General features: G+C 40.5%; 1 protein-coding gene across 2 annotated transcripts in view; it reads right to left on the reverse strand.

The window, feature by feature from the left end:
- The window catches only part of arhgap24 (Rho GTPase activating protein 24), a 67,098-nt gene that overhangs the window by 28,208 nt on the left and 13,152 nt on the right, over positions 1–25,738 (reverse strand). The window contains exon 3 of one of the 2 annotated variants that reach the window (XM_023408667.2): positions 14,547–14,634. In XM_023408667.2, the coding sequence (XP_023264435.1) occupies positions 14,547–14,634 (88 nt within the window). Of the gene's footprint in view, positions 1–863; positions 1,349–14,546; positions 14,635–25,738 lie in introns of those variants that run through there. The other variant, XM_023408669.2, reaches the window with a different exon arrangement.

Genomic DNA, 25,738 nt, shown 5'->3' on the forward strand with positions numbered 1-25,738 from the left:
TAACAGCATCTTTCCTGAATGTAAATCAAACTCTAGTGTATAAAGTTTGCTGCCATGCTAGCAGCTCTGTAAAGCTGTACTAGGCACAGTGGTGCTTTAAATGCTAACGCGAGCATGCTAACATGCACAAAATGCAGAGTACAGCTGATGCTAATGAGAATATCATTACTCTTGAAGGTATTTCGTCAAAAGCCATACTTTAAATAAATTGAAATTTCACCCTGAGCCACTAAAGCTAGTAGGATTCATCTTCTGGAGATCATCAATGTCTGTACAGAATTTCATGGCAGTTGATCATATAGTTGCTGAGATATTTCATCCTGGACCAAACTGGTGGACTGACTGACTAACAAACCAACAGAAATTGCCATAGAGCAATGCAGTTAGCATGGTTAAAAACTTTTTTCTGCTTCTGAAGGCGGATATGCCAGAGAAAGTTTGAGAACCGCTGTTTTAGATATCAGTATAGTGGACAAATACCGAGGAGGCTGCAGTGATGTCCCCACAGGAAAATCAGGAATTCAACCATCATAAACTGCTCATCTGATATCACAGCTGCAATAAACATAAGCTATGAACTGTAACTTGTAAAACACCCGTCTGCTGACATGATGAATGAACAGCGTATAGAGGAAAGACTTTCTCACTGAGAACGGAGGATAATTTGCACTTCATCTGTGAGTAGCTTTCTGCTTTAAATTTAAAACGAGTAAAGCTGTCTAGAAGTCCATCCACCCCTTCCTTCAGTTGTAACTGAAACTTAAACAGTGCGAAGTCTAAGAATATCTCTGCCATCGTAATAAAACAGTCCAAACCACATGCAGATGTGTTAGTATTCATTACTGTTATGTAAAGACACAGACCTGGGTTGGAGTTAAGATCCATGGGGTGCAGAGGAAGATGTGCCCCCTTCTCTGCTGAAGGGTGAGGGAGCAAAAGCCACACTGTTGCTGCTGACCGCTGGCCCCCCAGTGCCACTTCCTCATCTGTTCTTGTTCTGTGCCACAGATAGATTTATCTCCTTCTGTCTCTGCTATCCCACACCACTGCTCTTACTACTGTCCCTCCAACTCTCCACCTCCTTCCTTTGTTTCTCCTCCACCTCATATAACTCTTTTGCCTAAAAACTTCATTTTTTGTTAAGACTATGGCAGGTCAATGTGACACACCAATCAGCAGCACAAAGGCGAGGTCAGGCTAAGGCTAGTCTGTCTGCATCTCAGGAAGCCTTTCCTCTACATGTACTTCTGTCAGAGGAGCTGAAAGAGCAGAGGAGGCATTTCTAAGACACACACGAAAGCAGTGCAGGAGAGAGCGGCCGAATGAAACTGAGTGAGACAGCAAGCTGACGGCAAGATGGTGTGTCCGCTTGTCTCTGAGGGAAGTAGTGTGAGGGGTGGGGTGGGAGCTGGTGGTGGAGCGTGGGGTGGGTGTGGGGTGGGGTGGAACGGGGTGGGGGGTGGTCGGGGGTATCGTAAATCAAGCACAGTGGGCACTCAGCCAAATGACTCATCCAGAGCGCTCTATAAATACAGCCGTGCAGGGACGGCGAGGCTGCTGCTACCGCTGGCCAAGAAACCCTGAGACACTGGGGTTTCTCTCTCTCAGAGGAAGGTCTTTAATAACCCTCCTTATCGTTTTTCAGTCTCACTCAGACTTATAGGCGTACCACACATCATTGGCTTCCATTAAATGGCAGAGAGCGCCCCTTTGAACCGAGCCTCGGAGGGTGATTAAACTTAAAACCAACGCTACCTGTTGGATTTAACTCAGAGGGAAAAAAATGGAGTGGGGAGACATCTAAATATTTATCCAGAGACAAATCAGTTTACATACCATTGGTCTGAACATTCAAGTCAAGTGTCCCTATCAGACAAACATACTGTAGTAGTCCAGCAGCAACTTCACTGGATGCCAAAATGTGCCCTCACTGAGACCTGGCCAACTTGATACATTTGGGGGCAGGGGTTGTGGAGGGGGGTTAGAGTGGGAGGCTGATGGCAGAGATTGGTATGTGACATGTCACATACCGATCCCCTCAATAAGGCTGTTATGTAAGCATCTGAGCTTCCTGTCCTGTCCCGCTCTGTGTCCTGAGACTTGGCCTGTTTGCAGGCCTCAGTGCATTTCCTCCACAGGATCTCACTGCTGCGGACTCTCGCACACGCAGGAATAATGACGCATGGACACAAGAATGGAAGAAGAAGCACTACTACTACTAGAGCATAGATGACAATGAGGCGGATATTTCAAACAACATCTACCACATAGAGGAGGTATGCAGCTTATTGTTTGGAGGTACTAGATTCCCTATCCTCCTTCATTTTGTCACGTACCTTTTTATGAATCAGCAAGTCGACATTTTGTAACATACAATGGTAAATTGCGTAAAAGTTTCTGGCTTTAGGTTCAATAACCTATGTAACATTTGTCGTCCTTCACAACTCTGACACAACCATTTACCAGCAAAAGCTGCTAGTTTATCATCTTTTCATTATATGACAGTGTTGTTGGGAGCTAATGGAGGATACTTCATTAAATGAAACTTCTCTCCTGTGCAATAGAAAAAGTGTAGCGGGCAACATTGCATGTCCACTCATCCTACACCTTATCTTTGAGTTGATATTGCAGCTGCCTTTTTCCATTTAGTGCTTGATCAATCATGGCTTGATGAAAAATGGGCTTCATCATCCACTGTGCAGTTTGAGTCATTATGTGGTCTCCCATGGGCTATGGTCTCATCGCACATTGTGTCGTTACAGAAAAACATAAGAACTGTGACCATTGATCAGACTGCTGATGAACATGAAAAACCATCAATCATTATTCATGTGCTGTTTTGAAAGCTGCAACCTCAAAACATACTTGTTTTGTTAACTGGCTGTTGTGGTTTAACAGAGGATTACCACTCTAAAGCCAGCAGCTGGTTAGCTTAGCTTAGCTTATCATAAAGACTGGAAACAGCTGTGGTCTTATACTATTTCTAGGCTGGGACACTTGGCAGTCTGCTACGACTTGCAAGGCGAGGGTCACGTGACCTACAGAGATCGCCTGAGGCGTAGGCTGTAGGCTAGTTCTTCAGTAGCCTTGCTAGCTTGTCAGCTGCAAACTTAGAGGTGTTAGCCATCACTCACATGGTTCCATGGCACACTGTAATTAATAATCGACATTTTCCACAATCTGCCTTAAGCAGTCTGTGAAAGTCCCACACAGTGGCTGGGGCACCCTTGAGAGTCCAATGCTCCCTTTAACAAACCATTATTAGAATGTAAACACTTCTGTCTGAGTGTACAATGACCAAACACCACAGTGCTCTCCCACAGCACCTCTTGCAAGATACTGTGGGGAGCCTGGTCAGTGACCTTTTCCTAATCCACAAAGCACATATAGTCAGGACCAGCAAAATACTCTTTCAACAATCTGTGAGAGGGTAAAAAATGTTCCCTTTGCTTTAAGAACCAACAGGAGCCTGCATTGTTACTTTAAAATCCATTTGACAGTCAGCCAGAGTTTCCTTTCCAGCACCTTGTCACAGGTTTTCAGCAGAAGGGAGTATGAGTTGTCTGCGATCTGTTTGTGCACACAACCCCCAAAATGTTCTGCTGCCAATACAGTGGAGCTGCTCCTAAATTCCATGTAACACTCAAGTGTCTTTTCAGTCATGGCACCCCGCCATTAACCAGACAGATTTCATTCATGCCCACTGCCTTGAAATTGTCTCAGCAACCTCTGTGAAGGAAAATTTCTCAGACCCCAAAATTTTCCTCCTTTCTCCTCTGGATAAAGGACAGTCCACTGGGCTTTGTTTTTGCTGCTTCTTACATCTTCCAGCTATTTCCCCACTGCGTTTCCGTCTCTGAATGTTTTTCCAGAACTTCATCGAGAATTTAATATCATCCACCATTGCCTCTATTTTCTGCTCCCCGCCCAAGTTTCTGCTTGGGCCTGGCCTGAAAATAACATTAAGAGTAAGGACCTGGATCCAGAGGACATCCTTTTCACTGGCAGCAGATTTTAAGCTACGCCCACCAACTATTCTTTAAGCACATTTACAATTAGCCACCTTCATGGCGAAGGTACTGAACAGGAAGGATGGTGATAGGCAATTTGGTTGTCATCATGCTCTGTCTTTATTTCAAAATTAAATAATTTGTTTTTAATGATGTGGGTGACGGGTGAATTTGTGTAGAAGCTGTTAATCACTTGTGTTGCTGCACATAATGAACTATGTTGTAAACCTGTGCCATGAAACCATGAAAATTACTGTGTCAACAAAGAGATTCTACATTCATGCTAGCAGCTCTGTGAGGCTATACTTGTGCACAGTGCTGCTTTGAGCTAAATGCTGACATGAGCTGTGTCTGAAATCCCTTTTCTATATACAGGAGTGCTCTACATTTATTGTCCACCATTTTATTTGCTTCACAATGGAGCAAAAGACAACAAACAAACAAAAACAACATAATGCCATGACAGTTCGCAAAGTTTGTAGCATTCACCCTGTGTGGACAACGAAAGTCTACAATAAATTTACAGCAATTCATGCAATAACTGTTGAAATATTTCAGTCTGGACAAAAGAGATGGAATGAAATCCCTAGAGCCATGCTGCTAGCATAGATAAACAATGTATTCCTTTAAATGACTCAGTGGAAACAGAGACATATTGTATGTTTACTGTAAAGTTACAGTAAACATAATGTGTTTAGTCTAGTTGAACAGAGTTCTCTCATATCAGACTACAGATGCTTCATAATTTCAGACTTTGTGCCTTAGCACTGAGCTCCAGATGAGCTGTCACAGTTTCAAACACAAACATCCTCCCCTGAGATCCTCCCTGGAGAAAATGTTCCTAATGAAGTCAGTGGGTAGCTCTGAACAATGCTCCTTTCTATGGTGGATGTTGCATTGGAGGTGGCTGGGTTTGGAATATTAAGGAAAATTAAACTTGGCTGATGTCATCACCTAATTCAATATGAAAAATCTCCGTGTTGCATCAGTTTGGAAAAGAAAGTGCCATTGTTTTTACTGAAAGTGACAAAGATTAATAGCAATCTACAAACTGTTTTTTTTCCATAACATTAGATCCAACGTTTAACTGTAGCCCAGAAATATTTGGAACTCACTTCATGTTTCCAGAATATTGATATTCACTGTGTCCATCTGGGATGGTCCTGCCCCTTTGTAATGCTGAAAACTCGGTGCCATAAATTCAGAAATCAAGAATAAGAACAAGAAATGTGACTCTCTGAAGCCCCATATGGTAATTGTCAACAGCAGCAGGTTACCAGGCCACAACTCCTCCAGGAGGCCATATGCCGCTGTGTCAGAGACACCAGGCTATTGACTTTATATTTATATGCACACTGGGAAAACACGGATGCGCATAAACACCTCTGCACACATGCACACAAACACACCACATATATATAAATGGTATAAGCGAAGAAAAGAGAGAGAAGTTCAGTTATTGACCTTTCTGAAAATGTCATATCACAAAGTGAATTCTTGAGAGAAAAAGGACACTGAATACATCCCACAGGCTCTGAGCAGACAGAGCAGTGGGAGGTGTACGAATGATGATAGTCCACGCTTTTATATGCAAAACAGAATCCTGTCGCTCATGCTTCTGTGGGCTTCATCATTTCACCACAGCAGCATCTATACAATCAATTCCACTGCTTCCTCTCTTAAGACACGACCTCATACTGTTGCTCATATTCCTCCTGGATTTATGATGCATTAAAAGCAGTGTGGGCACTATACATCCAACGGCTAATTAAATCAATATATCAAAACATGGACTTTGAAACACAGAGAGCTGCTTGTTTATGTCCTGTGTGTTAGATTAATTTGATCAAATTTGTGTATGAATTAGCATATATTCCAGCCATGACAGTGAAATGGGGTGTGTGTGTGTGTGTGTGTGTGTGTGTGTGTGTGTGTGTGTGTGTGTGTGTGTGTGTGTGTGTGTGGAGAAGTCATTTTTATTCCCAGGAGCTTTTCAATTTCATATGGGTGGGGCTGCATGGTGTCCAATAGCTGTGCCTGCTTTGAAATAGTTGCTTTTAATTTTGTATCTTTTTTTTTTTGTATTTCATGAAAGAGAAATATAAATACAGATGAAGCAGTGAGTCTCTTGTGGAATTAACATAGTCCAAGGTCTTTTAGACACCCCATAAACACCATTATACAGCAATACAGCAACATGTGCATAATTTAGAGCTGCAGACAATCTATAAACATTTGATAATAAAAAATGGACTCCAACCCTCACAAATAAACACAATTAAAGTTAAAACATTATATAGTTAAAGCTGCACCAAGGGTTATTGAACTCTTGCGTATGCTGAAGTCAGAGGGCACACACACACACATATACACGCATACAGCCAGTGCCAGCACCAGAAGTTTTCCATGACTAATGTGACATGGGGCCTATTTGAAAACCACCTCCATACATCCTGACACTGAAATGTCAGCACCACAGATTCATATGCTTTCTCAATTACTCCACTGGGGCTTCATTAACCTTAAACACTGATGCCTGGAGAGTACTATTCTTAGCCTGCCATATTTACTACCATCAACTAACAAGTGGCATAATTGTTGAGGTTATTAAGGGCCAGCCTCTGCTCATTTAGGCTTTTTTTTCCATCCATCACTCCATCATCAACTTTAGGTGCTTACAGTCTACATGCCAGCTTTACCAGCTTATGACTGACCTCTGACTTCCTGATAATGAACAGTACAGTAGTCTGTGGTTTTAAAATTGCACGTCTGTCTTCACCTTCCAATAGTAATCTGTACTATCAACCTGACATTCAGTCATTACTGTTTAATTAGACATGTGACTATATAGGTTTAGCGTGTTACCCTGATGAAGCACATTCCTCGCCGGATCATACAAGGACAGTTTATGTTTCGCATTAACCAGAATAATAACGATAAAAAAAACATTTTCACACACTCTGTCTCTACTGTCTGGTTCTGATTTACTCTCGGTCTTGCCTGCCTACTCATAATTACACTGTAATTATCATAACTCAATCACACAAGTCACGTTGTGTGAACAAGACATGCACCTCAGTGACATATGACACCCGTAACTCATTGCAGAGGTCACCCAGGTGGCTACCTATGGCTACCCATCAGGCATACATGTCAAGCAGTCACAGGATCGTGATGGAGCATTAGTCTCAGATGCACTAAATCAAAACATGAAATAATAAAAGACACATTTACATATAAAACTCATAACATGTTATCGCAGGGGAGATGTATGCTGAAGGGAGAGTAATAATTAGACCAGACCGGATAGAAATGTAATAAACCACAAAGCATTGCAAAATTAAATCTGACCAATCTCAATGTCCACTAACTACCTTTTTCCGAGGCTCTCAAGTGCATTTCACAGTCTTCATCAGTGGATAGAGTTTGCACAGTCAATGATAAGTAAATGTTTACAAATGTTCAACAATAAAACTATATCATGCTGCACAAGACCGCAGTACTTTCCCACTATAGTACCAGCAGTGTATGAATACCAGCTTTTTAAAATTATTTTATACCAAAGTGATTTAAAGTTATGCTTATTATGGAAATACACACCTAAATCATGTCACCCACAGCACTATTGTTTCAGAAATCAAGTGTGAAAGAAACAAAACGCCTCAAATGAGACCAATCTTTAAGTCATTACATGGACATAAACTCAAAACAACTCTTCATTAAGATTGAATCATACAACAGCTTTTATTAAAATAAACAACAAGGATTACTCTTATTCTGGTTAGTTTCCTAATGAACTTCAGCTTACTATTTTGCAATAGACAAAGTCAAAAACATTTTTGCGGTGTAATTAGTTAGAAAACCACATGATGGCACTGTCGCCTTTATTTCGTCAGCTGCTCTGAGGATTTCCCCAATCCAAACTTTGCTACAGCACCATGTCAAGTCCCTTAAAATGCAGACAATACTTATTATATACAAAAGCTGGAGCCAAACAAAGTCTTTGATACTTGTAGAGGAGAAACTCTCCTACCCCTCAGGTATGTATCATGGACTCAGAAAACAGCATTTAAGCTTAAGACTGTCCACCTGCTCCCGGCAACATGATCCCAAGGTCCTCTCATGAATGAAGGGGATGGTAGCCTCTGGGGACAAGCAGGGAAAAATATTCCCATAATTCAGCAGCGGTGTCCTGCTGTGGCCTGACCAGCTACTATAACCAGACAATCAAGAGAAACTGAGAGAAACAGGGAGAGAAAGAGCAAAAATACTGAGCCTGAGGCAAAAAGAGAGGGAGAGAGTGACATATTGAACTCATACTGGAGCCAAAGCCTTGTGTTTATTAGAGCTTGGGGAAAGAGGAGCACACTGCTTTCTCCATCAAAAACACAGCGGGGAGTGTTTCCTGTGTTGATTCTTGTTTTATAGGAATGGGATGATTAATCACAGTTGGGCCACAGGAATGACATTTAGCTACAGGTATTTATGACAGGTAAATAAATAATGAGTCTGTGCCACTTTGTCTAAATTCATAATTTACTGAAAGGCAGACTCTTGCCTGCTGGCTGTATTGCAGTCTCAACATCCAGCTACCCCGGTGCTCCGAGCTCTGTTACACCAGGCAGCTGTATTCAGATCACACCTGACATTCTTGGGAGGATTCAGTGACATCAGATAAACCTGCACACCGATCCTGAGCGGCGGGATGTTCTGATGATGCGTATTGCAGATATCTGGACTGAGTGAAAATCCAGCTTTTTATTCTGTCAGTGCTGCTTCTGAATGAGAGATACTGTAAAGAAGCTACTTTGTCAATGATCCCTTAAGAAGCAACTACATTTCGAAAAGTTTGCAGGTGCCTCTAAATACCGCTACACAGAATCTGTCTGCTGTCATAATGTAATCTTCAGGTATGGTATGAAAATGTCCTGCACAGATTATCTTAGAAATAAACTTTTTTACAGGAACTTTGATAACCGTATTTGTGTTGTTATTCCTCTTCCCTGTAGCTCAGGCCCATGTGTGCTTGCACGTGTTGTAACGTGTCAGTGTGATGGAGAGCAACGTCACCGGTGCTTCAAGTCCTGGTACGGGTGAGCAAAACAAAAGCCTCAGTGTGTCTGTACCTGTGTGTCTCTGTCAAACAGTTCAAAATGTGACATAATCATGATTCCAGTCTAAATATTGTTGGCAATGTGGCAAGCCTGCCTCACAGGCCTCCACGCACACACCCCCCACCCCCTTTTCAGCACCGACTCTTTCTGCAGGTTTAACACAAATCACTAAGATGTGGATGTGCTCAGAGAAAGAGACAAAGACAAGAGAGAAGCATCAGGGGGTGCACAGCACAGGTGAACAAAAGTTGCAGGGATGCTTTCTGAACTTCTTTGCAACTTTTTTTTTTTTTTGCAGCTTTTCCCCCCGGCACGGAGTAAGTAAGTAAGTTTCCAGAAAAGCTAAAAATATGATGTTTGTGTGTTAATGTGAGTCTCCCCTCCCATACACATGTCCCAATGCTGCTATTCAAGCCCCTGGCGGTCACCAGATACCAGGCTCATGTTCAAATCACTGCCCTTACAAGACAACGGACATCTCTGTACATCTCTTGACTTGCACCCCACTTCCCCTAGCAGTTCTCGACCCCCCCCCCCCCCCCCCCCCCCATCACTTCCCGTCCGTCTGTCTGCCAGAGACTTACCATGTGTTGTGTTCAGACTGCAGGGCCACATTTAGACCAGTGGAATATATGTGTTGTGTTTTCCTTTCATTTGCTCTCTTAGGCCTCTTTCTTCGCTGCCTCATAACAAGCCATGTGCTTGTTTTCCATCAGTATGAGAGAGTAGTGGACGAGGAAAACAGTTTAGTTGTACTGAATTAGTGGTAGGCTACTACATACTGAAACTCTGTTGAGTCCTGATGTGTTTTAACAACCCTCAAATGGATCTTGTAATGTTGAACATGCGGTTACTCACATTTTAATCCATGTTTTGGTCTGTGTGAGTAATTTTACCTCATCTGAGACACAGCCATAACAAACTCAAACTCAGCTTTTCATAGTTTGAAAAAGACAGTTTACTACAGACGGTGGTCATTGGAGTGAAGTATAAGCCTGTGTTAATCAGAAAAATTATAGATGTGAATAAACTTTGTGGACTGGAACAGCACAATAATAATACTACTTGACATTTTAGGAAATATGCTTATATGCTTTCAGTCCATTAAACATGAGGTTATAGCCAGCAGCTGGTTATCTTATCTTAGCCTGGAAGCAGGATTTATACACAAGTTAAACCCCTATAAAACTGAAACTTGTTGCTTTTACACTTTGGGTTTTGTACGGAACAAATAATATTGTATTTATACAATATATATATATATATATATATATATATATACATATATATACATACACATATATGTTAGTTTGTGAGCTTTAGAGTTGCTGGCAGATGGATTTTGTTACGTTTGGACAGAGCCAAGCTAGCTGTTTACAGTCTTTATGCTATGCTAAGCTAACCAGGTTTGCGATAGGTTGAGGTTGGACTTGTAGAGTACAGACATAAGAGTGGTGTTGATCCTCTTATCTAACTGTAGGTAAGAAAAAGTGAAAAAGCGCATTTTTCAAAACGTCAAACAACGTCTTTTGAAAGAAGGAATAACAAATTGTTTGTCTTGCAAATGAAAAGCAATAAATTGAACAATGAGGTTTTGCTGCTATGGCCTCACTTGGTCTACAATGACAAGTAGCTTACGGCGGCATAACTAATGCTGTATTACCGAGTCAGTTTGATGCTTCTCTTACATTATGCTTCAGTATTTAGCCTTATCCCATTATTGTAATTCGTGGCCTCAGTGGCCATTGTTCAGCAGAGGTTACATGGTCTCGCTTTCATGAAAGTAATTTCACAATACTGTATGCTTAAAAAGATAAATACAGGACACTTGAGACATGACATGTAAAAAGTATTTCCACTTTTTCACTAACTTATAGTTTGTATCTTTCTGTAGAAGTATACTATTATATTTCCAGACCACATATGTTAACATAAGGATAAAACAATGAAAATGTTGCTTACACAGTACAAGACAGTACTGAAAGTGCAGTGCAGTAATGAAAGCATCATCAATCAAATGATGACCTTGGTTGCAAAAAAACAGAGATCTGAAAGTGAAGTCATTAATTATTTCGGGCAACCTACTGGTAACTGCCCCTGAAATTTGACCTTGAATACACTGAAAATTTTAAGAAAGAGAATGGTAGGAAATCATTTGTCCTATTCCCATATGTTAACTATAGTATTGTGTCTCTCATATGCTTAGATAAATCAAAAAATGTAGTACAGACTGCCTCTGCTGCTTTTTATTTATAATTGAATGGGCCTATACTTTACACTTACAACTGAAATGTTATCAAGCTCTTGAAAGTACATGATTTGTATTAATATGTTAGTAATATGACTTTATTTCAAGTACTCACACAGTGTTATCTGTGCTTCACTTTTCCCTGCTTTAATCAATATAAAAAGGCATTGCATTGATAATGTCACTAGTGAAAACTTAAAATACAATATGTTATATTAGTATGTCATGATTTACAGTGTCATGGTCTGCATGACCAGGTTGAAAGTGCTGTCTGAGAAATGTTTGGTCACATTCGCCATCACTTCCGAACCACAAAAGACTTTTTGATTTTTGACTCCAACATAGATAAACAAAGTGAGTTAAATGGGAAATGGCAGCTGGGAACAGCCTCTGGTATATTGTGGTAATTATGTCATGAATGCTATTGCAGGTAGAATAATTTGAGTCAGTGGTGTTTCACATTTCCTCTCCCCTCTTTCAGAACTTTTACAGAAGCTAATACAGTCGGGTCCTACTGGAAATAAGAACGCATGAAAACAGTTTAACAGTGTTGGAAACTGAAAAATACCAACATGGAGTCTCACAAGTCAACAGAAATTAAAACTCTGTTATTACATTTCATCATTTCTCCACAAGGAAAAAAGGAAAGTGTAACTCCATAACCAATTTGTGCTCACATGCCTCTGCTTACAAAAATATCATGATTTGCCAATTCAGCTAAAACATTCAACTTTATATTTCAGCAGGCAAACCCAACAACATGGATGCTCACTGAGTGTCAGTGAGGCATGTGATTACAGATTTAATGTACTGTATTTAAAGTCTTACTACAAAATAAACATTTCACAGGAACTTGTCAACATGTCATTCATAACAAGTAGAACCTTCAGCGGTTTTAAATCTTCCTCTTTCCAGTGAAATGTTATATTTATATTTAAATAATGCTATGTGAAGGATTATGTGCCACCTTCACTTCCTTATTGACCTAATGACTTATCTCTTTTTTATTGTGGGTGTTTTCCAGCTGAAGTGCACTGATATAAAATTGAGAAGCGAAAATATAGTTTTGATTTTGAAAATTCCCTTTGGTGATGTTTTTCATGGCACCAGATGACTAACTTTGTTTTTATGAAAAGCACCTTCATTTAGTCAGTACCAGAAATTCAAAAACATAAGCCCATATAGCTTTAGGATCCACATGGGTGATGTCAGTCATATTCTTGTGCCAGAGAAAAATTCATAGTGGTTGGTGTATTATTATCCTGTCAATATGTCTTTGAACAAGTCTCCGAATGCACACCTGCTCACTCACTGAAAATAGCATCAAAATAACTAATATCTCATTTTTTTGGACAGCTGTATATTGAGAAAACATTTTTTTATTTGTTCCACTTTATGTGTGTTGACACTTCAAAATGCCTTCTACCATGACAACGGCGCTCAAGCATATGGAGAAAATAGTAGCTAGACTAATAAATGTGTTGTTAATCCCATGACACGACCACCTTCAACACTGAGGACTATTAATCACGAGATGACAAGTTGATTTTCAGTGTGAACATGGAACGGCTGTACTGAAAAGCAGCAACTCAAAGTCCATGAAATGATCTCAGCAGGGATCTGTTAATCCTTATCTGATGTGGAAAGCACCAGATAACAAGCAATGTCATAAGCATTCAAAAACAAAAAACACAAGAAATCTGACCCACACCTGGGCTGGTCATCTGTCATCTCTGGCCAGCTGCCCAAGTACCTTGTTTAGTTTTGGTTCAGTCTTGGCCGTCTTTAAATGAGCTTTTACTGACAAATGTTAGAAAGAACTTGCACCATTATCTGCCAGTTTGTGTGTGTGTTTCCACTGTGGGGCCACACATTGTGTGAGAAAATGTCTTCATACTTTAACTCCATTTAATAAACACCAGGGAAAAGATGAATAAAAACGAAGTACGAATGGTTGTTGCACACATCCGGTGTTTTCTACAGGGTTTTAGATAGATCAGCTGGTGCAGTTGGTGCACTCTGCTACTGTATCTTTTAACAGCTGTGTCTGTTTCCCCAGTGTGCATGTGGTGTGTTAAATATCTGTTGCATAGACACACATTCTGGGCATTGCTCCACCTGGGAATTCTTAGTCTTTGCGTTGACCATGTTTCCATACTTGATCGTCTCCTCGTTAATATGTGAGAGTACAGTGTGTGGTCATTGGTTCAAAGGTCCCATATTTTACACTTTCCTGTATTTTATTTGAAGTGTTGATCCATAAGAATGTACATTTGTGGTTTTAAGAACCAAAAACAGTCTCAGTATAGTTTTACATCTCCTCTCTCAGGCTTCTCTCTGGAGCTCTAGTGACAACAGGTCGGTGAGCCAATCAGAAGAGGGGCTCGAGCCCAATTGCCCTGACTGTTTTCTGAGTAATTTAATAATAATATAGAAAATGTCAGGTAAACACTCAGAGGAACCAAGTGTTTCTTGTGACATCACAAAGTTACAGAAGTCCTGGTGGCAGTTTCTGAATACAGGCTGTGTGCATTTCTCTGTGGACTGAGCACTTTAATACTTTCACAGTATCAATATAAAACTTAGACCTGCTTTATAAACACAAAAGACACGGAACACTCCCCCCATTTACAGTGTCATGTTTTCCTATCTCAGTGTCTGTTTTGTAGTGCCGTCTGAGCACACAGGGCATCAAGAGTCTAAAACATTATCCATGTACTTAAATGTTGTCTCATGACCTTTATCGCAAATCGCATTTCTGTAATCTCAGTTTGTTGAACAGTTTTTGTCACTAAAGGCGAAATGCCACACAATGTACAATGTGCCAAATAATCTTTTTGGGTTATCGGTCAAAACTTTGAAACCCATCCGTCCAAGATGTGACACAAACAGACAGGACACAGGAAGTCTGTCAGAAGGTCAGATCTCACAGCAGCAAACAGTAGGCAAACAAATAGTTAATGTTGCAGCTGCCACACGAAGCAGCATGAATAAAATCAGTAAATGGCAACATTTTTTCCTCTGGTGATTCTCACAGTGTTTAAGACTCAGATTTATTTGCTGCAGACACGAATGATCAAAACCTTATGTTTTTGTTCCTGCTGCCGCCCAGTCAGCATTGCTGTCATCATTCTGCCCTCAGTTACTGACTAAATTGCCTTTGTCCTCTCCTACCTGGAATGACCTCGAAAAGAAATTTTCCCCCTTCATCGCCGTTGGTTGGATGCTCTGAAACTTTGTTTCCAGGTAAAGAAATGGCTCCCTGTGGAAAATAAAGAAGAGGCTGATCAGCAGCAATAGTTAAATCCACACAGAGTATTAAGGACTACATGTTGACTTACTGGCTGCCTTTCGGTTGGTAAATGTGGTTATGTTAGTAAATGGTGTTGTAAGGAGTATTTATGCTGTATAGATAGATCAAAAATACTTAATGTATGGTACAGATTCTTTGTGTTGTCACAAAAGATTTTTTGACGTTTCTTTTTTAAAATATCACAAGACTTTTTTAATATTATTTAATTTACTCTACTGTGTGCAGACTGCACAACATATTCAGCTGTTCTCTTGTAACCGCAGCACTTCACGAGCTCAGCAGCATTCATCTCTCTGGCGTTATCGTGGGAGAAATATGCTTAAAACACTGACATGTTTGGATTTTGCATTGTCATATGTATCAGCATCTCTGCCGGCCCAAGAAGCTGGTGTATCGGTCCCCAGGGATGTGCCCGGGTGATGGAGCTGAGTTGTTATAAAATGTGGCAAAGTGGAGCATTATAGAGGATCCCCGTCTCTCCGGCTCGGCTCTGTCCACAATGATACATCATCTGTGTGACACTAAAGGCTAGAGATCCTCTGCTTTAAATAGCAGGGGCATCAGCATCTTTTTCCAGAGTCAACCTCATAGCAACCTTACTGTCGAGACTCACTGTCTGGTAGATGTGCTGCGGGGCAGATTTGTGGGTCTAGTTGTCACAGAGTGCCAGTGTCGCATCGTCAGAGGCTGACACAGTATATCTGCCATTGACTGGACCAGAGATACCATAACCAATGATTAAGCTGTGCCTCTAATACTGCCGGACACAGGAGGTTCACAGCGTGTGTCTGCAGATAGTTATGAGTCTTTGTGGGTCTCATTAGTGACAGCAGTGGTGGAAAGCAGCTGTACTTTAAATCTGAGATGCTTGGACTTTTTAGAGGCACAAGTAGGTAAATCATGTTCTAACAATTGACAGAAAATTTAAGCAGGAATTTCTGATTACAAAGCAATAGTTTAATCGCTCATTTTATTAAGCACAAGTGGCAACACTTAACTCAAATGTGAATAGCCTGTCTGGTGGTTTTCTTAGACTTCTGTGATTGTAAATGAAATATGTTTGGGTGGGTTGGATAATAAGTCATTTGAATATGTCCATTTGGGCTTTGGCAAACTGTGATGGCCATTTTTCAACATTTCATGGGCCAAACTTCAGGCGGATTGATAATGCAAATAATCTTTAGTTGGATCCTAGTTTGGTCTCATCAAGTAAATAACCAAATTCTTGCATGTGTCAATCCTGTGAGAATGAAATGTAGTTAAATGAACTGGTGCATAATTACTGTGTAGTTTAATAATCTTCACATATAACCACACTTCACTTACTTAGCAAATACCTCACCTTCTTTTAATTAGAGTGACTATAAAATAAGGATTACAACATAACCAGCTGCAGGTTTGCCGCTTATACAATCAAACAATGACTTTTCACTTGATTAACAACTCGGACCTTAGTGACACACCGCAGCATGTGACAGTCATTAGACTGACCTCTATCGGGGTTAATGCTAACGAAGACAAGATGTGCATCGGTGACAGCATCGGTGTTCAGGACCCACACACATGAACAAGATCTGAGAGGCATTCAGTTTCCTTCCTGCTGAGAGAGAGGGCCCTTTAATGAGCCATAACTGTGACAACCAGGAAGTGGAAACCCTACCTGAGGCCCCAGATGAAGTGCTTGAAAGGGGGTTATAAAGATGGGAAAGACAAGCTCCAAAGTGGAGGGGTGGAGGGAGAGAACAAGCTTGTTTGATGTGGTTGTCAGAAAGAGAATCTGCTTAGCTTCAGTATCTTGGGATTAAAAGCACCTTTAAGAACTTTCTTTTTTTTCAGTGAACACAGATCTTTTTGTCATGCACAGTGTACTGATTCCAGGGAAACAAGAGATGACTTAACTGAATCGTGTGGGTGAGATAGACTCATACATGTGTGTGCCTCATGTATATAGCCTTAAAAATGAATAGAAGAGCCTGTGTAGTCCCTCCATACTGTAAAACCACAACTGCATGGATATCCCTCTCCTCCAACTCTACCCCACTTCCACACTTTCCATACTGACATCCCCTGGTGGCCTATTGTTTGCTGCAGACAAACCTAACCACAGACATAGTAATATTTACCCAGCAAAGAGTACGGCAGCTTGGCCCAACCCAACAGGGCAAAAAAACCCAAACTATCTTGGGGTGTTTTCTGTATTTTTTTTTTTTATATTGCTGTTAACAAGGATGAGGTCATTTTTGGAAACTGTGTAATGACACCAACGCAATTATCTTTTGTTCTCAAATAGAAAGTTACACACATACACACACACACACACACACACACACACATACATGGACATAAGAGGCTCAGAGAAATCTGTCAGAGGAAAGTGACAGCAGGAGGCTCAGGCTTGTAAGCAGCAGCGCAGCCTGTCAGGGGGGCTGTTTGTTCCTGAGGCTCTGTCCAACAGTATGCTCCAAATGAAATCAGATTTGTTGTTATTTTCTCAGACTGCAAGCAAATACCAGAATACTGACTGTGACTCCAGCTCTGTTAAATCAATGGCATCTAAACAAGTTTGTCCGACCAGCCTGCACACACTACAGCAGTTAAACCCGAATGTGACGTTCATTATGGTCATAAACCAAATATTTTACCTCATTCAAGTTTGTTTGAATACACCGTCAGTTACTGGGTAAATGTCCATGCAATAGTTTCTCGCATCATTTCCTTCCACTTTGGATGTTTTATTTACTGTCTAGGTAACATAGACTTTCTCAATAAAATGACAGGAAGATACTGTGGGACCAGCACGTACCCCATGGCACATGATAGGCTATCTGTTGTTAATGTCTACATGTTGTTTGAATGAGTTTATACCATTAAAATCATGTTCCTGTTCCACGAACAATATGACAAAGAGCTGCAGCTGATCCATCAAGCCACTTTCCATGTTTGCCTTATGACAAGCATTTGAAAACTATTCATGTAATTTTTTAATTGTTGAAGTTTAATTGGAAAGCTTTAGGAGGCTCACTATGCTTACCAACATTGCTTGTTACTTTGCCCAAGTGCTTATTTCCCAAATGTCTACTAGTTCATTAGTGAAGTTAAGTCTAGTTAGCAGAATCTGTCAGAATAAGACACAGCCACTTAAAGGTGAAAGGCAAGACACTGTAGGTAAATGTAGGTAGCAGTAGCTAATTATCTAGCTTGTTTCCGAGTTTGACTTTGTCAAGTATCTATGGATGAACAATAATGTTAGCTAGTTTCAACTTTTGCCTTAAGCTACAGTTTAGCTGACTAGTGCTAGCGAGCTGATAGTGCGCCCTTTCATTTCCAATGTTGGCTCGGCATTTCATTACCAACATAAAATGTCATATATTATCTAATTTTAGATAATGGTATACCTTTGTGCTGAGGAATAAGTAGCATTGGTGGAAACTAATTAAGTACATTTACTTTAAGCAGTGTACAATCTTGAGATACTTGTACTTTAGTATTTCCATTTTATGCTCCATTATACTTCCACTCCTACATATCAGGGGGAAAGATTCTACTATCTACTCCACCACATTTATTTGACAGCTGTAGTTAAACAAGCAAGATACTGTAAGGACTGTAACACTTCAGTTCATTGAAGCATGTGCCTGCAATGTACTGGGTTCCCTTTCACCCTGGAGAGAAAGTCAACAGTTACAACTTGTTACAGAACTAAGGGGAAAACATGTCAATGGGGAGACAGACTTCATTTCCCTCAGAATCTACTCCTGAGCCTTGGAATATAATGCCAACCCTGAAGGATTGTATAACGCTCATTAGAGCTGAGGGGAAGTGCAGAGGTGATTATTCTCTGTTAGTCCTATGAATTCATCACTACCAGCAACTCCTTTCAGATAAGCATAGTCATGTGATCTGTTGTTAATATAAGAATATTAAATATAGCTGCTTCAAAAACTCTCTGGAATTAAAACAGTTGTTCAAGGCAAGTAAAAAAAAAAAAGAAAAAGAAAAAAAGAATGTATTTATTAAGTCTGAGGTGTTAAAAGATAACCTTAACGATCTGGTTTGATGAATTAGTGACGAGAACAGGGCAACATGTCAAGATAATGAAATGTAATGCAATATATTGTGAAGCAGAGATTGATTTCACATTGCAAACATATAAATGCTCGCACTCGAGTCAATTAACCTGAAGTTATTGGTAGCAGATCATTTAAGCGCTCATTAAGCCTTGGCTTGTTGATCAGCAGGTTTTTTATCCAATAATTACTGCTCTCCAGCTCCAGTGACCTCTCACTCACAGGAAGTCAAACTCAGCAGGAGACCCGGAGATGTTAGGTATACTTATCTGCATTATATTAAGTGCGTGAATGTTTTTTTTTTGTGTCTATGTGTTTATTCTTTCCTCTATCCAAGTCTATATTTTTGTCTGTACCAGCTTTGAGACCTTCTTGTTCAATTGCCAAAGAGTTACTCATGGTTGTTCTGCTCTGATCGCTCCACTGAGTCCATCAATCCAATAAATGTCATCATTATTCCACAGTTATAAAACAGCTAGTTCTGGTCCTCAGCTCTGACTGGCTGCGCTATGCTCAAAAGCCATTGTAAAATACTCAGTAAATCCACAGCTGCAACTGCATAACACTCACTAAAATATTAATATGCCAGTCAATGGCAATAGGGTGGAAAAGTGGAGGGCTTTGCCATTAATTTTATTCAGTTGGTGGAGTAACTGTGGGCGAATGAAGTGAAAATTCAGACATGACAATACTAAAAGGAGTGGCAGACAGAAACTGTCACCCTTGAACCTATATTGGAATCATGGTCTGAACCAACTTCTTAGTCTATCTAGGAGTTTCTGTTTGAGTTCAAGAGGAAAAAAAACAGTTAGAGGACGAAGTTTTAATGTGGGAAGACTTAATGAAAACCACACAATCTCTGGCACTAAACAGAAGTACAACCCCGGCCCTTCTAGCAAAGAATTGTGCAACAAAACCTGGGACAGAGAGCTTTAGTATGGAGGCAGACAACAAGGACAAAAATGGTCTCAAGTATGTGTCTTTGACACAGTGAATCCATCAAAAGCCACGGGATCCCTAAAACAAGGGGGGAAAAAAAGCCTACAGTGATTTTGGTGCAAGCAGCTGGAAATCACACAATGTCCTGTCACTTTCTTGTAGGAAAACCTGTCACTGCTGCTGCTGCTGCTGCTGCTGCTGCCTGATGCAAAAACAAAAAACCTTTTATCTCTGCCCAAGAAGCACTTGAGTTTCATGTATAAAGTTTCACACAGGATCATCTGCCAAAACCAGTATTCATTTAAAAAAAAAAGAAAAGAAAAGAAAAATACCAATATCGCATCAGCAAAGCCTCTTAAGAAAATGCTAAATTGGTCTGTTTTTCTTTCTAAAAGACTATAAATGCCAAAGCAATTATCTTGAAATCGTATAAATATAAAAGAATAGAGATTGATGGGTTTGCAGTCCTCTGCGGAAAAAATGAATGCCTTAAGAGGCAGAGTCTAAGTTGCAGTTTCCACTACCTATTGCTGCTCTAATTCATTTAATCAAATTACATGATTAATGCCCTTTTGTGACACAACTGCTCACTGTAAAATTTTGACTTGCTTCAAGACAAAATATTACATAACACAGTAACCAAGCAACAATAGCTCTCATTCATATTTAAGGATATATTCATATAGGCAAGCATCACGCAATGCACACTCTCAAGATGCACAAAGTAACTCACTGATAAATGTTTCCCCTCTGCAGTGAATGTCTATATTTAACCTTGTTAGATATATATGGAAGTAATGTCTCATCTTATTAAAGTCAGAGTGTCTTTATAAACCTTGTGGATTTATCGTCTTCTAACGGCAATAATATAGAAAACATGTTCAGACATAAAGCGCTGTGTCATCGTAAGGGAATACTGTGGCTCAAACTTTATACTGATGGTGATTAGTCTCAAGCTGTCCTCACTTTTCCCAAGTTGTGGTATAATCTGTACCAACAGGATAAAAGTGTTTTTTATTATATAGTAAGTATGATATGACGTACACAAAGTGTATGTGCACGGTTTAAACTCAAGGAAGGAGTTTGACTCTTGTTAACTGTGAAATTAGTTTATAGCTTGTTCAGCCGAACTCTCAGTATCTAGACCTGAGAGCACAGCTGCAGGAGGCATTACTACATTGGCTTGCAAAGTATACAAATACCTACCCACAGAACAGACAGGAGGCATATTTCTGCTCATCAACTATTTTCCAGTGTCACTGGCTCGTAGACACACCTTTAAAACTGGAGCACAGCTGCACCGACCACAGAACAGAGAGAGGACATATTCCTGTTTATTAAATAGTCTTGCATTGTAGTTTGGTTGTGTGTCCAGTAACCAATATTTCCAAATGTTAAATAATAAATGAGACTGTGACCTCCCCCTGGGTACCTTAATGGCAGCGTGTTTAAAATCAGTCCACAAAGAATAAAGTGTCGACGGATTAAAGCCGACTGTCCCCACATTGTTTTATTAAGCCACAGAGACAGAAGCAGATGAGTAAAGTCTCTCATCTCTCAGCAGGTACCCTGGAGTCTCACATGATAAACACCCCTGAGGCTTGAAGAAAAAAAATGTACCCTACCATAAAACATTGATATACAGTAAACTGATAATATGACGACATTAAGTTTGGCCGTATCAAATGAATGACACCGACTCAAACAGCATTGATAGGTCGTACGAATGGAGTTCACACTGCTCCTGACGCGACATACAAGTGATGCTTTGAGATACATGGCCTTCACAAAATAATGAAAGACATAAATCGTAGCAAATTAAAGGCATAAATATTAATATTGATATCTCTGACATGGTCAGAGGTGAATGATAGGTACCCAGAAATATAGTATATAAATCAATTTCATTAAAATCTGCAACAATGTGGGATAATTGTTTGAAAAACATTATTTTTGTCAGAGAGAGCAGCTCATGAACAAATGATGAAAACCAGAGTTCTTCCTCTGGGGAGTATTAACACCCACAGAGAATTCAATCTGGCCATTCGTTTTCAAGATACCTTGTCTTGGTCAAGGGGAATATCTGTGTAGAGCTGATAGAAGACCAGTTTTATTACGCCATTTTGCAAAGTACTGAGATTTATAGCTTTAATAAAAACTCATTTTCCAGACCGTGCCCTGTTAGGCCCTGTATGTATCAACAAACACGCTATAGTACTGTAATGCTAGTGTCTAGGTACCATTACCCTCTTCCCCTAAGAATAAATATGGTCAGTCATTGTTCATGGGTCATGCAAACCCTCTGCAACAGAGATGAGAGCATGATCAAGTCCTTTTGCACAAGCAGTATATTCTACTTTAATGTGTCCTTAGTGGTAATTCAAGTTCTGTCCCTTCCTGTTACCAATCAAGATGATGTGCATTATGTTACTGATATATGCTTCAGGGTTTCCACCAAGTCTCAAGCATCACTTTGATGTATCGGTGACAGAACGACGATTATGAACTAAATTTGTAGATCACAAATCTGGAAAGAGAAGGTACGGTAATCTTGGGTTGCAACAGATCACTTCAGCTACCTGCATCTCTGAAGATGATCATCGGCAGTCAGTGACTTCCAAGTACAGTGTCGAACTCAAGCTTCCTAGTAAACAACCACTCTCGTGACATTAGAAACAAAGGAGGCGGCGCGCTAGGTTACAAATACAACATAAAAGCATATTAATAAGTGTTTTTTCTTAGCAAAGGCCTACTTTTATAATATTGTTTTTATTGTGGTATATCTAAATGATTTATCGATGCTATAAATAGGTTTTTATTTTGCTATGTCATCTCCTCTACTTTAAACTGCAAGGCATCATGGGAAAAAAAAAGAACAAACAAACATTTTTTGTGTATTTCTGACACCTGATTCTCCTCTCAGACCTCTCCCTGGTGAGTCTGAGAGGACACAGTGCAGTGGATTATATGCCATAAACTGATACTGCTGATGCACATATTTGTCTGACAGGTTATTTCTGTCGCTGACAGAGCAGTGACCTCCAGCACAGACTAATAAGCGCTCGTTAGAATACAGTGACTTAAAAATGTTGGCATAATACAGAAGCTGATTCATGTAGCCAATGGAAAGTATTTTAAGTCAGACAGGGTCTCTGCCTCTGGGATACCGGCTGGAACTGCTGTTGTGTGTGAAAAATGTTGATGTGATTTAAAACTCCACACAGCTCCTGCAACCAGCTGCGTGCTCACTTCTTGTGGGGAAATGCGCTCTCCCAGTTGTACAAATACCACTACACCTGCACATACCTGAAATTCATCGCAGTGCCCTGTTACCACCTGAGGTATTGGAGACAGAGAAGCAGTGCAGTGAAAATAGAACTTGCAGGAACTTGTTGCAAGTCCAGTGAGAGTTAATTGGCTTTTCCATCCATCAATACAGAGCTTATTAGACATGCGGTCACCACGCAGGGATCGAATGGGAACAGTCTCTGTATTTAGTACGTGTCCTCGGAACACTGACAGCTACAAGTGTCTTGCATTAATGATTAATGTTTCCTCTGCTCTAATGTATTGAGCCTGCTGAAGAAAATGTCTGTGGAGATGCAGTTAGTGACATCAGATGGCACGCAGCCACATGTGCATGCAGACCTAATGCGGCGCTTTAATGTGAAACTTGCATTTCAGTGGTGATCTGTATTCAGAAAGTGATGTGAGGCATGCTCGGAATGACATCTGCGTTTGGATAATGTCCACATTATTATCCGCATTCCTCTGACATTCAAGTACAATGCGAGTCAGATTGTGTGTGGACGGATTCAAACCTTACGTAAAGTTTGCGTTCTGCTGTGATCACATGTCACCGCAAAAGTCACAAGTGTAACCGTCGTCTGTTTTGGTCAATGTCAAAAGTGACCTCACTGTCTACAGAGCTACCAAGGCGGTGGAGGTCAGATGAATGGTTCAGTGTTAATTTTTCATCAGAGCAGCAGTAAGACTGTACACAGCCTTGCAGTGTGCAGAATTACAGAACTGCAGTGGCATTTATTTACTCCTGTTAAATGCCAAGGTCAAACAGTTTCCAGCTCAAGCAGGGAAACAAAGGATTTTTAGTGCATTATTGCACTGTTGCATTATTGATTTCATGCAGTTTCTCATTAAAGCCGACTACTTTTCATCAGATCATTTTGTCTGAGCCCCCCTCACACTATGAATATTAAATAACTAACTTGTAAGTCTTGTTGTGGCTGGAATGGTAATATCTTAATCAAATCGTAATATGTCTTTCATTTCTTAATACGTTTTAATAGAACAAAATTGGTTCAATGTATTCATTCACAATTCTCTCATTCATTCATAATGTCACCTCACTTACTTCCCTGGCATACAGATACAATGCTAAGTGGTTTAAATTACAATAATCATTCCATTTCACCCACTGCATGAATTTGGCCTTTGTTTATGGCTCAACCAGATGAAATCTGAGTGTGTGTGTGTGTGTGTGTGTGTGTGTGTGTGTGTGTGTGTGTGTGTGTGTGTGTGTGTGTGTGTGTATCTGAGAATGTGAGTGAGTACATGCATGCTTATGTGTGCATACATCTCCATGGACGAGTAAGGGCAGGCAGATGGCATGTTGACTCTAAGCCCACACGTGCCATACCCTACGCATGCTTTTCGGTGACCCCTCACCTCCATCTGACTCCCATTCCTCAGATTCCACACGTTGCTCAGAGAGGTTTGGCCCCACTGTATGGGACACAACAGGGTCCCCTGTACTGATGTATAATAATACGCTTCCTCTTCAATAATGTTATCTTCAAACATCAGAATTCCTCTGAGCAGCGGCGTGCAAGGAAAAAAAAAAACCCTCTATAGCAATAAGTTAATAAGTTATTAAATGCTAGCACTGTTAACCACGAACTAAAGCTGCTGTGATCAACAGTATATAATGTGCACTAAATAGTAAATTGGGAAATAGTTATGAAATAGCCTTTCCCTACAAATGTGACTCTTCACATTGAAGCAGTCTGAGCTTTGTCGGCGTCTGTGTTTCCATAGGCAACAGAGAAGTGCAGATGTTCCTGCTCCCATAGAGGAGGCGGCAATTAGGCTAATGTGACAGGTAACAAATGGCGACTTCACTCAACTTGAGAGAATTAATTAATCGCTGATCTAAATATGGCTTCGCACCCTGACGTTATGTAGTTAACGGCTCAGGACACGGAGATTTAATTCACACACTGCAAAGTAAGAATCCGTGTCTTTGTGTCTTTGTGTCTTTGTGTGTGTGTATGTTTTGCCCTGATCTTGTACGTCAGCGTTCAAGGCTAGGAACAGTTTCAGACAAGGCTGTGTCTCTCTCTTTGCCCTTCTTGTGTTCGTTCTTTCAGGATGCTGCATGGAAACTCTGCTGGGTACCGTATCTTGTTAGGGTGTTGTTTCTTGTGCTGCTCCATGCTGCTCAGCTTTGGAGGTCATGGAGATTTAAGGGCTTTGAACGCACTGCTCTGTGCCTGACCTAGTTTTATTGAATTTTCCCCCATTCTCTGCAAGAAGTAGCACTTTTAGGTATCTGAAATTTATGTTGGCTTTGTTTCAAAAGTAGGGTAAGAATGGAAAGTTGCAAAACATAGAAGAGTCAGAGTGCTCCTCAGGTTGGTGAGGTTGTAGGGACGTTAATTAATAATATTTCTGGGTAGACAAATATAGGTGGATATATAACTCAAAGGCAAACTAAAAAGTTTCTTGTCAATTTCTCTAAATTATTATAAAGAACTCCTCACAGCGTTTGCATCACTCCCTCGGGATCACAGCACCAAGAGCTAAAACACAACTTTAAATACGCTGCTTAAGAACCAGAGCTACCCAGAAATAGCAGTGAGGAAAATCTCCTTTCCCTGTATCTGGCCAGCAGCCCACCTTCAGGTCTGGTGCTTTAACCTTCAGAGACTTCTGCTGCTGATGTGGCTGGGGGTTTGGCTGAGCTGAAGTTGCTGGGAAATCAGCCAGGCAGAAAAAGTGTGGGTAGATGAGCAGAATGAAGATTTCAA

Source organism: Seriola lalandi, unplaced genomic scaffold (assembly GCF_002814215.2).
Source record: "Seriola lalandi dorsalis isolate HSWRI2012SDOR001 ecotype SW California unplaced genomic scaffold, Sedor1 jcf7180002054370, whole genome shotgun sequence".
NCBI lineage: Eukaryota > Metazoa > Chordata > Actinopteri > Carangiformes > Carangidae > Seriola > Seriola lalandi.